This window comes from Notolepis coatsorum, assembly GCF_963971535.1.
Source record: "Notolepis coatsorum genome assembly, chromosome: 8".
Taxonomy (NCBI): Eukaryota; Metazoa; Chordata; class Actinopteri; order Aulopiformes; family Paralepididae; genus Notolepis; species Notolepis coatsorum.
This window is the reverse complement of record NC_140172.1, coordinates 41,988,273-42,001,967: the sequence shown is the minus strand read 5'-3', so window position 1 is coordinate 42,001,967 and position 13,695 is coordinate 41,988,273. Positions and strand designations below refer to the sequence as shown.

Below are 13,695 nucleotides of genomic sequence, written 5' to 3'. Positions count from 1 at the left end.
TAATGTTAATCTTGCGGTAAAAAAATAGTGGCGTTAAAAGAATTGTGCGTTAATGCGTTAATAATGCATTAACTTTGACAGCCTTAAACTTAACAAGGTCCAACGTTTGTGCAAAGTTTCTGGTTACAACCCTTTTGATGAGCTTGGGCTTCTATCTCAAACCCTGCCCTCTTTTCTTGACCCTCCAATCACAACTGTGGCAACAGATGGAGATAGGTCCATTTAAAGGCTAGAGCCTCCAAACATGGTGTGTACAGCAGTATAGTTCACACAACAACCAACAACCAAAAACATACACCTGAAAGGGTTACGGTTCGGGACCCAAAATGCATTGTGGGCTTGCTTCTGATGGGTTGCCACATGTCAATCAACCTATCTCAAAACCCGCCCACGTTTTGTGATCCTGTCAACAAACTTAGTTTGGAGGATCAAGAAAAGAGGGCAGGGTTTGAGATACAGTAGGTAAATGAGTCTGGGTCCAGGATAAGACTAAACATACTCATTAGTAAAGAGACAAAAGAAGCCACTTTGCACAAAGGCATGACGGGTAGACGAGCAGCAGGACACAAAGCGAGTGCACGTAGAACACGGCACGGCACTGAGGACGGTGACCTCTCACCTTGAGAGTGGAAATCACTCCCGTTGTCACCTGCAGGACAGCATGAACCGTGTCGTAACAGTCAAACATGGCCTCCTTATCCTCCTACAAAATCAGGAAAATGACAAAAACAAACATTAAAGATGCACTAAGATCTTACTACTTGCATTACTACCATGCACTTTGCTACTAAATAATCTTCCTTGCCTATATTACTACCTACTATGCTACTATGTCTTTACTACTATGCGCTCAAGACTGTAGCACTCGAAGTTCAACACTGTTTGACGAACAATGTTACTTAGCTGTCACAGGTGTACCCTTCCTGCTGACAGAACTTGTAAGTACCTTTGGATAAAAGTGTCAGCTAAATGACTAAAATGTAAATGTAAATCATTGATGATTTGAAAATGAAGGCTGTGTTGATTCAATTACACACAGTTAAGAGGAATAAGCTCTTAATGTGGTGATTGGGGCGAAGCAACAATGAGGACCTAGTAGACAGTGGCTCAGGAGGTAGAGCAGTCGTCTGGTAATCCGTAGGTTCCCGGTTCGATTCCTGCTCCTGCCGGGCAGCATGTCGAAGTGTCCTTGAGCAAGACACTTAACCCCTCCTGATGAGCAGGTTGGCACCTTGCATGGTTGCCTCTGCCGTCCGTGTGTGAATGTGTGAGTGAATGGGTCAAATGTGAGCAACAAATTGTCAAGTGCTTTGGATAAAAGCGCTATATAAATGCAGCCATTTACCATTCAGTAGACTCATCCACTGAATCATGTGCTTATTTATTCCACGTACCGGTTATCGTAAGAGGTTGAGTCTACATGGTCCTCATTTAAAATCATCGCCAACCTTACTTAGTGCATCTTTAGATTAGTGAGGGAATAATCGTCACCTCATTTGCCAAACACAATGAGTGCATGAGAGAAATGTATTAGTCTTGCCAGTGGTGCAAAGACACAGCATATCAATTACCTTTCAAGGTTCATCGGACACTCATCGTACAATCACACTCATCGTACAATCACAAAAGGACCTCACATACAGAACACAGGGACAGACAGAATATACATATCACTCTCCACGTTTAGTACTGTGCACATTGGTGCCAGAGGCACGTGTGGTTGCAGAAGTGGTGAAGTGAGTGTCCAGTTGTGCAACAGACAAATACTGCACATAAACACACACACACACGCGCGCGCGCACACACACACACGTGTGTACCTGCAGATCTTTGTTGTAGGTGCTGGGCAAGCCCTTCATTGTCATCAGGAACCCAGCACACTGAAACATACACAATGTAAAGTTTAGAGATGAACAGACTATATGTGTGAACAGGGAACAACAGCAGCGAAAGCCTGACTGTCCTACTAATGTTTAGGATGTGGACTAAATAGCTCTTCTGGAAGGTTCTGGCTGACAGAAGGGTTCAGTCTAGGTTCAGACAGGTTCTGGCTGATAGAAGGGTCCAGTCTAGGTTCAGACAGGTTCTGTCTGACAGAAGGGTTCAGTCTAGGTTCAGACAGGTTCTGGCTGAGAGAAGGGTTCAGTCTAGGTTCAGTCTAGGTTCTGGCTGAGAGAATGAGTATTGGCATTAAAATGTGATATCGGAAAACATCGGTATCGGTTTTCAAAAATTGAAATTAAGAGTTGGACAATATCGGTATCGGTAAAAAAGCCAATATCGAGCATCCCTAGTAAAAAGCATTATATCTCAACAAACTGATGGTCTATACCAGCGGTTCTCAAACTACGGGTCGCAACTAGGGATGCTCGATATTGGCTTTTTTACCGATACCGATATACCGATATTGTCCAACTCTTAATTTCCGATACCGATATCAACCGATATCAACCGATACCGATATATGCAGGGTTTCCCCCGCCAATTTTTTTTATAATTTCAGGTAATTAACATTACATATCTCTTGTTGTGGAATTAACACAACATTATGCATACTTTTGACAATAAATAAAATCAGAATTTGTTCTTACTTGCTTGCCTGGGTAAATAAAGGTTATAGAAATGTAAAAAAATATATATATATATTTTTTTGAAAACCGATACAGATATTTTCCGATATCACATTTTAATGCCGATATCGGCCGATAATATCGGTAGGCCGATAATATCGGACATCCCTAGTCGCGACCCAAAGTGGGGTCGCGGGTAGGCGACAGTGGGGTCACGCATTGGCAAAAAAAATATAACTGATCGAGTTTTCCACCTGGCAACTGTGTGTATTTGCCATGTCTCGCCCCTTCATCAACGGAGGCCGACACACAGTATTCAATTTATAATTTAAATTATAAATTAAATATATAATTACTTACAAATATAATTTTCTTTAATATAATAATCTACCATCTTTTGCTTTCACAAGCTTCATGCCGCCAAAAGACTGAGCACGTCACATAATGTGACATAAATCGAGCTCAAACGAGCTCCATCATTCTGATTACGGTAGTCATGTTGTCACCTCATCATGCCAAAGACACGGAGAAATGCATTGATTGATTGATTGATTGAAAAGTTTATTAACAGATTGCAGAATGGGTACAGTACAGTACAGCTCAATACATACAATTGTTAAGGGGATGCAGACCAGAGAAAGACTTTCGTCTTGTTTACATCAGGGTCCCCCTGATGCAGCTTTCAAGTTGAAGGCGATCGATCTGGCTGTTGGAAAAGGAAATAGAGCTGCTGCACGGGTAGGCACCTGCGGCTTATAGACATGTGCGGCTTATTTATGTACAAAATACTTTATTTTTTTTAAATTCAGTGGGTGCGGCTTATATTCAGGTGCGCTTAACACTTTGAGTGCCAGCCACGAGAAATCTTGTTAGTTCATGCCATGCGTTGAGTGCCAAAAACGAGAAATCTCGTTATTTAATCGTTATTTTTTTTATTATCGATTTCCATACATTTTTCATCAATCTAGCCTCACGTTACCATTGGGGATCTATCTGAGCTCGAACAGGGAAAATACCGCCCCCTATCGTCTCTCCGGATGGTATTCCACCCATTGGATTGGACTGAATGAAATGGATGGGAAAAAAGAGTCCGGAATCCACATTTTACTTGTCAGGCATGTAACCGGAGACGATCCCATTCATTGCCGAGCCGCAGAACAGCGTGGAATATGTGTTTCCAGTACCCAGCGTTGGATCAATAAACGCGATCGATATTTGGAATGGCGATCAGGAATTGGAATAATCTTTTTGGAGAACATCTGATCTGAGGTAAGGAATATATTTTACCAGTCTTGGGATAATCAGAGTTTTTCTCACCTATATATCAACGTGTCCCATATGTGTGTATGTGTGTGTGAGTGTGTGTGTGCTGATCAGGAAATAAGATAATCGATTTTTCAGCCCGCTTCTCTAGCGTGCATAAGTACACATATACGATCGATAATCTAGCGTTTATTTGAAAACGATTCATAAATAGGCCGAAAAACTACAACGTGTTTTGTGTATTCCACTAAAGCACGATTCCTGCAGAATCACCTTTTTTCTGGAAGTTTAAAAAAATTAGCGTTTTTCAAAATGGTATCAAACGGAAATATACCGATTAAAAAACAATCCGTTTCGCCAATGTTGACTGCAAACAAGTCATTGATAAGCGACGGGCGTATTAGACACATAGGCATAATTTAAGATATAGTTTATGCGTTCGCAAATGTGCTCGCCCTCCCATTGACTACAGCGCCGGCACTCAAGCGCTAAATCGTGCACCCCCTGCTGGCACTCAAAGTGTTAATAGTCCGGAAATTACGGTACCTCTGTGAGGCTGGATTTTCAGAGTAGAAGCGGATCTCTGCCAAAGTGCATGTGAACGCATTTTCTTTTCATGTTCTGGCAACATATTTTGGCTAAATATGCCTTGTTTTATAAATGTGTATACAGAAGCAATTCCATTGCTTTTGTTGATAATATTAATTCATTTCATTGATAACATAGTGCTGTAATTTCATTTTCTAATAAATATGTATGATCAAGTTCAACGTGTGCTTTTATTTTGATATTCCTTATTTCCACATTGAAATTATGCAATACATTAATTCATCCAGCGCCATCGCTCAATGAGCCAGGGGGCGCTAGAACACCATCACTTTAATCAATGGGGAGACTGCGAGATTTGCGAGTGCTTAAAATATATCTTATATTATAGCTATAGGTCTAATATACCTGTCGATTGTCAGTAAGTTGCTTCCAGTCAACATGCACAAAACAGATTGTTTTTTCATCCGTACATTTCCGTTTTATACCATTTTGAATATGAGTCGTTTTGGTGATTCTTAGTAATCCCAGGAAAAGACGCGATAATAGCATTTTCGTGGAATACACTAAAACACATTGTCCTTTTTCTCCTGATTATCGAATCTTCCTGAAATCAACGCTAGATTATCATTGGCTGGAAGGCGTAGGCGGCGGTATTTGCCATTTTGCGAGCTCAGACCCATTCCCAATGATAACATCAGGCTGGATGGATGAAAAATTCATGGATATAGCTAATAAAAGAAATAACGATTAAAACCTGAGTTTTCTCGTGATTGACGCTGAACGGTTGGCGAGTTAACCCGACTTTTCTTGTGACTGGCGCTGAATGAGTTAAGTGAGGGGGCGCGAAAGAAAATCCTAAATAAAATTGGATCGTGGTATAAAAAAGTCGAACCCCTGGTGTTGTGAAGGGCCAGATTAAACCGAATATATATATTTATTTATATATATATATTTAATTGTATTTGTATATTCTCTAATATTCCCTGATATCCCTTGTATATTCCTTGTACAATATGCATTGAATATCCATTCTAGCCTACTGAACATCCCATAATAGTCTCCATTCTACTATTGGTCGAGACCTTGGTGCCAGGCTGCCATACCCCTCAGACCCAGTTCAAACGTACCGCTCCACATGTACGAACAAGTCCTAGTTCCGCGTAGGAATCTGACTACCGCACCACTAATGGGACTATTTGTTCATAGTGCGTATATATACTGCGCTACTAAAGTAGGACTTTCTTTTCAGTCCAGTTTCTTACCCTCCAATAGAGTCACAGACGTAAAGCCTCCCCGCGACGCCACGTGTGGGAGTAAGGCCAAGTTCGCCTACCATCGGTATTGAGACATCGTGTATATTAATATTTGAATAGTCATATTTGGCACTATATCGTCGAGTTGGACGTAGTCTATTAAGCTAATAATAGTCTGTTAATATATAGTGCTTCGTGCGGTGAGAATACTACCGTGGTCAGTACCCCATCGTTTCGGGCAGAGAACTGGCTGCTTACCCAGGGTGGTTGACCCCATGTGAAGCTGCACCCGAGGAGCCCCAGAGCCGACGAGCGAGTGGACCTGTATACCGGATTATTCTACCGACGACAGCCCGCCTTCCCAGGCACGGATTATGCTTTGTATACTTTGATTATTCCATGGATAAAGACCCCCGACACTGCCGTGTGTTGGAACCCCCCCCCCTGGAGAGGACGCAAGGTGAGGAGACGCTCTGCAAGACGAGGTCGCTTCACGTCTCTCCCCCGTGGACCGGAGAGAGCCGGCCCACAAAGAGTCCACCTGCTTTCATCTGTGGTCCAAGGATCGCCGGCGCATTGAACGGCACTACAGTGGGTTCACCTGGGATACCCTTGGCCGGACGAGGCAGCCGGATTCTACCCCCCCCCCCCCCTCCTACTCCTGTCGGCTTACAAGCGACCGGATTAACCCCCCCTTAGTGTATCTAGTATATAATCATTAAAGTATCATTGCTGTTATTCCTTAACTATTCCAGGTCGTATATTTACCACCTGCGCCATCAGAGATTGGACATTCTCTATTGATATACCGACGAATACTCTTTGCCATAAAAGTGCATACTATTTCAATTCATAAATGTAATTAAGTGATTAAGTGCTTGCTCTACACACCATTGCTGTGTAGTAATAAACGCATACTTCGACTTCGTACATTTGTGTTGGATCCGTTTCATCTACGTGAGAGTGTTTATGATAATATATTTATGCCGTGTACTGGGTGGCCGAATATTAAGTACAAAGGTAGTGGTAGTAGTTTCAAGTTTCAAGTTTCTTTAATAGTTGTCATACAGAAGTACAGAATACTTTTGTACAAAATGCTTCTTACTGTTGCGCTCCAGAGACTGTGCATGACAAGATAAGTATGAAATAAAAACATAGTAAAAATAGTAAAAATTAGAAGTAAAAAAAGAGGTCACAGTGTTCAGTTTAGACATATGTACAATGTTCGTAGACGTAGTTACCATACAATATACAATACTGTGCAGTGTACTAATATACAGTGAAGTAAGTATCATATCTAGTAATACAGTCAGGGAATTGTACCCCTCAGTTACAAATTGGTCCTTCGAGCCGGAGGGTAATCAGTGTAATATTAATATAGTGTTATTAGTATTGAAATGGCCTATGATGAACACTCCACGAAACGATCCTCCTAACCAACGCCCGCAGCGCGAACGACGGCTCCCTCAGTACTTAGAGGCTTACGCTGTCAGTCAACAACCTAGTCTTCTACTAACAGTAAACGCGGTAAAACTAGAAAGTAAAAGTATGTCTAACCCCAACGCCCAGACTACCCCGACCATAGAGGCCCCTACGGGCTCTAATGTAACTGACCAAGTTCACGGTGGGGACCAGTGGGAACCAGACATGACTTCACACCCCGCCAGTACTGAAGAAGTAGTCCCCGATGAGTCCCGGGAGGAATACAACGCTACCGAGAGAGAACTCGGCACGGAAGAAGACGGGGAGAGCACCGTGGAGATAGAGCTCCAAGGCTCCGCAAGGAGTACCCCGAGGGAAGGCTCCCCTATACAACCGCCTTCTCCCAGCGAGGCAGAGAGGACCCTACAGCAGGCCTTCCTCATCAGCCTGAACGCCGCTGCTGAACGCGACCGACTGCAGATCCAGCAGCGAAGCGAACACGAGCAGATACGTCTAGAAATAAGACGCATTCAGATGGAAGAGAATGTGGCCCGAGAACGAGCCGGTGCTCAACGGGACGCAGCGCGCGACAGACAGCAGTCGCAACTAATAGAACAGCTGATCAGACGGACAACACCCTCTCCCTCCGCCAGAGGCTCCAGGAACTCGTCTAGACACACCTCCAGGGCGGCATCCCCTAGCCGAGTAAACAACCCTGAACTTGACCAACAGACGAGGTCTATACCCCCCACAGACCACCTCCCCCCACCGGTCCAAGCGAGACCTAGCAACCGGGAAGGAGCAGCATATCCTGTGGAGAGGCTAAACCAGAGACTACAAGCACTGGATGACCTAACTGAAGACGAAGAGGAAGAGGAGGAGAACCACGCCCGAAGACAGCACAGTACTCTACCGGACCAGGAGGTCCGGTACAGCCCAGGCTATACTCCCGCGGAGCTGCGCTACAGACCCCCGACTCTATACACGGGTGAGCACGACGCACGACCCGCACCGAGGAACAGCACCTGGACAAGCGGGCCATGGTACACTGCCGGTACCAGCCCATACCAAGGAGCGGGAGGAGACTCGCCTAGGAGGCCTCTCCCCCAACGCTCGCCGATGTATCCACAGTCAGCGTCATACATTGGCACGCCTATGGTACCTGACTTCACCCAAGAGAACCGGGCCCAGTATACAGAACTCCGCATGTGTCTGGAGACCATGTTGGTGGATGTATTGGATGAACGCCACAAATACGCCATCCTACTGAAGCACTTAAAGGTACCCCGCGCACATAATATAGCGCTCGCCTACGCGACTTCCACCACCCCATACACAGCAGCGCTGGTAGCATTGGACCAGAGGTATGGGCGCATATGGGATTACGTGATCCAGGAGATCCGACACATCGACCGCTTACCCCCAGCAATAGACAATCGAGCACTGGACGACCTGTCCATCAGAGTGCAGTCCCTGGTAGGGATGTTGGGAGCGCAAAGAGAGAAGGGGAGGCATGAACTTTACGCCAACTCAAATGTGGAAAGGATTCTGGAGAAGCTGCCGCCCGCTCGTCAGGAGCGCTTTAGGCGGCAGAGGGACCACAGAGACCCGAATGGCCCCGAACCGAACCTCCTCGATCTAGCAGACTTCCTGGCGAGAGAAGTCAGCAGCCTACGGCTAGATACATTCGGACGGAGCACCCCTGGCTCCAGAGAAGGAACCAGACGACTAAATGATGGAAGAAGATCGGTGACTGTGATGCACCAACCGGAGTCAGTACCGAGCAGCAGGAGCCACAGTACCCCCTCCAGAACGGAGAAGTGGAAGATAGTGTGCCCCTACTGTGAGAAAGAACACTGGCTAGCGCAATGTGACTCCTTCCCCAAGCTGAACGCGGAGGAAGCAGGTCAATGGATAAAGTCCAACAAGCGCTGTTTTCGCTGTGCGCGCTCACACATGGCAGCCGAATGCCGCTTAAAGAAAAGGTGCACCAAGTGCGATGGAGCCCATCTGGACATACTTCACGACAGTAACAGACGGCGCCCTTCACCTGCACCATCCAGCCGCAAAGCGAGCGTCATGTACATCGATCCCGCCAGCAGCAGTGGAGCCCGAGTACTCCTAAAAGTAGTGCGTGTGACACTAAGCTACCAGAATAAAGTCCTGGACACTTACGCCGTCCTCGATGACGGGTCAGAGAAGACCCTGCTGCTCGCCTCCGCTGCGGCCCAGCTAGGGCTGCGGGGAAGCGAAACCCAAATGACAATTCGGACAATAAGACGAGATTTGAAGACGATAAAGGGCGAGAATGTCTCATTCTCTATCGCAGCAAGCGGCCAGCCTGAGCGACGGTACCAGATTGCAGACGCTTTCACCAGCCAAGAAATAGGACTGTCGCGGTACACATACCCCGTCGCCAAGCTGATGGAGAAATATGCACATCTGCGCAAGTTACCGATCCCGCTCATAGACAATGCTATGCCGACCCTGTTGATAGGCTCCGACCATGCAGACCTCATTGTCCCGATAGACCGGGTTCATACCGGACCCCGAGGCTGTCCTGCAGCAGTCGAGACCCGTTTGGGATGGACTCTCCAAGGCCCGCTCGCCAAATCTCTCAACCGAAGTACAGCCACTAGATGTCTCCACTCCCGAGTCACAGAGGGAGAAACCGCACTCCTGCAACACGGAGAGCGGCTATGGACCTTGGAACAAATGCCCTTTAAGAACGGAAAGAAAGACATTCGCTCTAAAGATGACATTTACGTCATTCACCTCCTCGAGACAGGGACCAAGAGAGTCCCGGTCAACGGCGTGTTGAGATACGCCACGCCACTCCTGCGGCGAGAAGGAATGCCTACTTTCCACGCCAAGACAGACGCCACAGAACGGTACCTGCTGAACACGGAGCGGCGCTTAGCCAAGAACCCCGCCCAAGAGAGTGTATACCGCGCTGAGATTGAGAAGCTCATCACAGCGGGACACGTCACAAAGATGGACATTAAAGAGGCTGACCAGACCACTGAATCGTGGTACGTGCCCCACCACAAGGTCCATCACAACGGTAAAGACCGCATAGTATTTAACTGCAGCTACCAGATCGGATCCCAAAATCTAAATAAAGAGTTACTGCCCGGTCCCACACTCGGCCCCTCCCTACTCTGCGTTCTACTCCGCTTCCGCCAGGAAAAGGTGGCCATCAGCGGTGACATTAAAGGAATGTTCCTGCAGGTGAGATTAGTAGAGGCGGACAAGCCCCTGTTACGGTTCCTATGGAGAGAGAAGCCAGGAGATGAGCACCCAGCCATCTACCAATGGGAAGTCCTCCCCTTCGGAACGACGTGCAGCCCCTGCTGTGCTACATTTGCACTACAGAAACATGTAGCAGAGGACCCAGCAGCGGACGAAGAGGTCCGACACAGCGTAAAGAACAGCTTCTACGTAGACAACTGTCTACAAAGCCTTTCAACCCAGGAAGAAGCCGAGGCTCTCCTGATTAAACTCCGCGCCTCATTGATCAAAGGCGGCTTTGATCTCAGGCAGTGGGCCAGCAGCGATCCGCAAGTACTGCGCAGCCTCTCCTCCGAGGACAAGGCAGCCAGCAGCGAGACCTGGATGGCTACAATCCCGGGAGAAGCCCAGGAGATGACCCTGGGATTGGTGTGGCGATTCAAAACAGATTCGCTTCACTACAGACACAAGCCCCTGACTACGGAGCAGGGAAGGCCGGCGGCGGCGCCGACCACCAGACGGAGTGTGTACACAACACTCGCCCGACAATATGACCCGCTAGGATGTATTCTACCGTACACCACCAGGGCAAAAATGATTGTACGAGCATTGTGGGACAAGGACCAGGGCTGGGACGACCCCATTCCCGCACACTTTGCATCCACCTGGAGAGAGTGGGAGATGGAGCTCCACTCACTCCCAGGCGTTAATATGCGCCGAAGCTACTTCCCACCCACGGTGAGGCCAGAGACATGTAAAATGGACTTACACGTCTTCAGTGACGCCTCAGAGGTCGCATACGGATCAGTAGCCTACTTGCGGGCCCAAGACCAGGGGGGAGAGATCTACACAGCATTTGTCCTCGCCCGCTCGAGAATAGCCCCACGCAAGCAACAATCTATCCCACGTCTAGAGCTCTGCGCAGCCCTAGCCGGAGCGCACCTAGCCACGCTCATCCAACGTGAGCTCACCATACCGGTGTCTAGAACAATCCTGTGGTCAGATTCCACGACGGTACTCGCCTGGATCAAATCGGACTCATGCAAGTACAAAGTCTTCGTGGGAGTCAGAGTCACCGAGATTCAAGACTTAACCGAAGAGTTAACCGGAGAAACAGAGTGGCGCTACGTTGATACAAAACAGAACCCAGCTGACGTCATCACCCGGGGGATGCCCCTGGATGACCTCACCCGTCGCAATGTCTACAGTGACGGCCCCGCATTCCTAAGACTCCCGGAAGGACAGTGGCCCATGCCTATCCCGAGGGAAGCAAGTTCAGAGGAGGTGGAAAATAAGAAGTCTGTGTTCTGTGGATTGAGCACCGTAGCCTCCACCGACCCTAACATAGACGATTGCACGTCCATAGAGAGTGCACAACAAAGAACATTCCTGCGGTACCACCCGGAGTGCAAGTCCCCCGCTGATATGTCAGCAGCTAACTAAGAGGAAGCAGAATTGCTTCTACTGCAGCGAGCCCAGAGAGACTCGTTCCCCGATGAATTGGCCTGTCTACAGGGAGGAAAGCCCGTCCCATCCGACAGCAGATTAATTCATCTGGCCCCCGAGAGCGACGCTCATACCCTCATCAGAGTGGGTGGTCGCCTACGCAGAGCCCCCAATCTACCGGATGACATTAAATACCCGATCGTATTGAACAGCCGACACAAGGTCACAGAGCTGATTATAAAGAAATACGATGAGGATGTACATCACGCAGGAGCAGAAACAGTCCTCACGGAGATTGAGGGAGTACTTAAATCGAAGCCCCTCGGATATGTCTCCAGTGATGTGGCGGATATCGACCCAGTTACCCCCAACACACTCCTGATGGGGCGGCTAGATCCTGCATTACCCCAGACAATGTACCGGCCTGAAGAAGCGAACGGCCGACGAATGTGGAGGTACAGCCAAGTATTAGCCGACAAGTTTTGGAACAGTTTCCTACTGCACTACCTACCGTCTCTACAGACCCGCCAGAAGTGGGTAAAGGAGAGAGACAATTTGACAGAAGGAACAGTCGTCATGATTATTGATCAATCACTGCCCAGAGCTATGTGGCCGGCCGGCCGCGTAAGCAAAGTGATCACCGGTGCCGACGGCAAGGTCCGAGCAGCTGAAGTGCTCGTCCAGGGTCGCACTTACACTCGTCCCGTGGCGAGGCCCATAGAACTGCCTCGACTCCCAGACACAATCGATGATGACCATGACCCTACAACCCTATGACTTTGTGAAGTTGACTGACCCCTACAGCAAACCCTTATGTGTAAATAGACAACGCGATTAATCTGTCCCTGTTTAACTGATTAGGTCTGGGACCTATTCAGGGGGTGGCTGTTGTGAAGGGCCAGATTAAACCGAATATATATATTTATTTATATATATATATTTAATTGTATTTGTATATTCTCTAATATTCCCTGATATCCCTTGTATATTCCTTGTACAATATGCATTGAATATCCATTCTAGCCTACTGAACATCCCATAATAGTCTCCATTCTACTATTGGTCGAGACCTTGGTGCCAGGCTGCCATACCCCTCAGACCCAGTTCAAACGTACCGCTCCACATGTACGAACAAGTCCTAGTTCCGCGTAGGAATCTGACTACCGCACCACTAATGGGACTATTTGTTCATAGTGCGTATATATACTGCGCTACTAAAGTAGGACTTTCTTTTCAGTCCAGTTTCTTACCCTCCAATAGAGTCACAGACGTAAAGCCTCCCCGCGACGCCACGTGTGGGAGTAAGGCCAAGTTCGCCTACCATCGGTATTGAGACATCGTGTATATTAATATTTGAATAGTCATATTTGGCACTATATCGTCGAGTTGGACGTAGTCTATTAAGCTAATAATAGTCTGTTAATATATAGTGCTTCGTGCGGTGAGAATACTACCGTGGTCAGTACCCCATCGTTTCGGGCAGAGAACTGGCTGCTTACCCAGGGTGGTTGACCCCATGTGAAGCTGCACCCGAGGAGCCCCAGAGCCGACGAGCGAGTGGACCTGTATACCGGATTATTCTACCGACGACAGCCCGCCTTCCCAGGCACAGATTATGCTTTGTATACTTTGATTATTCCATGGATAAAGACCCCCGACACTGCCGTGTGTTGGAACCCCCCCCCCTGGAGAGGACGCAAGGTGAGGAGACGCTCTGCAAGACGAGGTCGCTTCACGTCTCTCCCCCGTGGACCGGAGAGAGCCGGCCCACAAAGAGTCCACCTGCTTTCATCTGTGGTCCAAGGATCGCCGGCGCATTGAACGGCACTACAGTGGGTTCACCTGGGATACCCTTGGCCGGACGAGGCAGCCGGATTCTACCCCCCCCCCCCCTCCTACTCCTGTCGGCTTACAAGCGACCGGATTAACCCCCCCTTAGTGTATCTAGTATATAATCATTA

General features: G+C 47.8%; 1 protein-coding gene across 1 annotated transcript in view; it reads right to left on the bottom strand.

Annotated features, from left to right (window-relative positions):
* Positions 1 to 13,695, bottom strand: part of asl (argininosuccinate lyase) — a 35,765-nt gene that overhangs the window by 3,857 nt on the left and 18,213 nt on the right. The window contains exons 12-13 of the mRNA XM_084320083.1: positions 1,821 to 1,880; positions 620 to 703 (exon numbers count right to left, since the gene is read on the bottom strand). Coding sequence (XP_084176209.1) covers positions 620 to 703; positions 1,821 to 1,880 — 144 coding nt within the window. The remainder of the gene's footprint in view (positions 1 to 619; positions 704 to 1,820; positions 1,881 to 13,695) is intronic.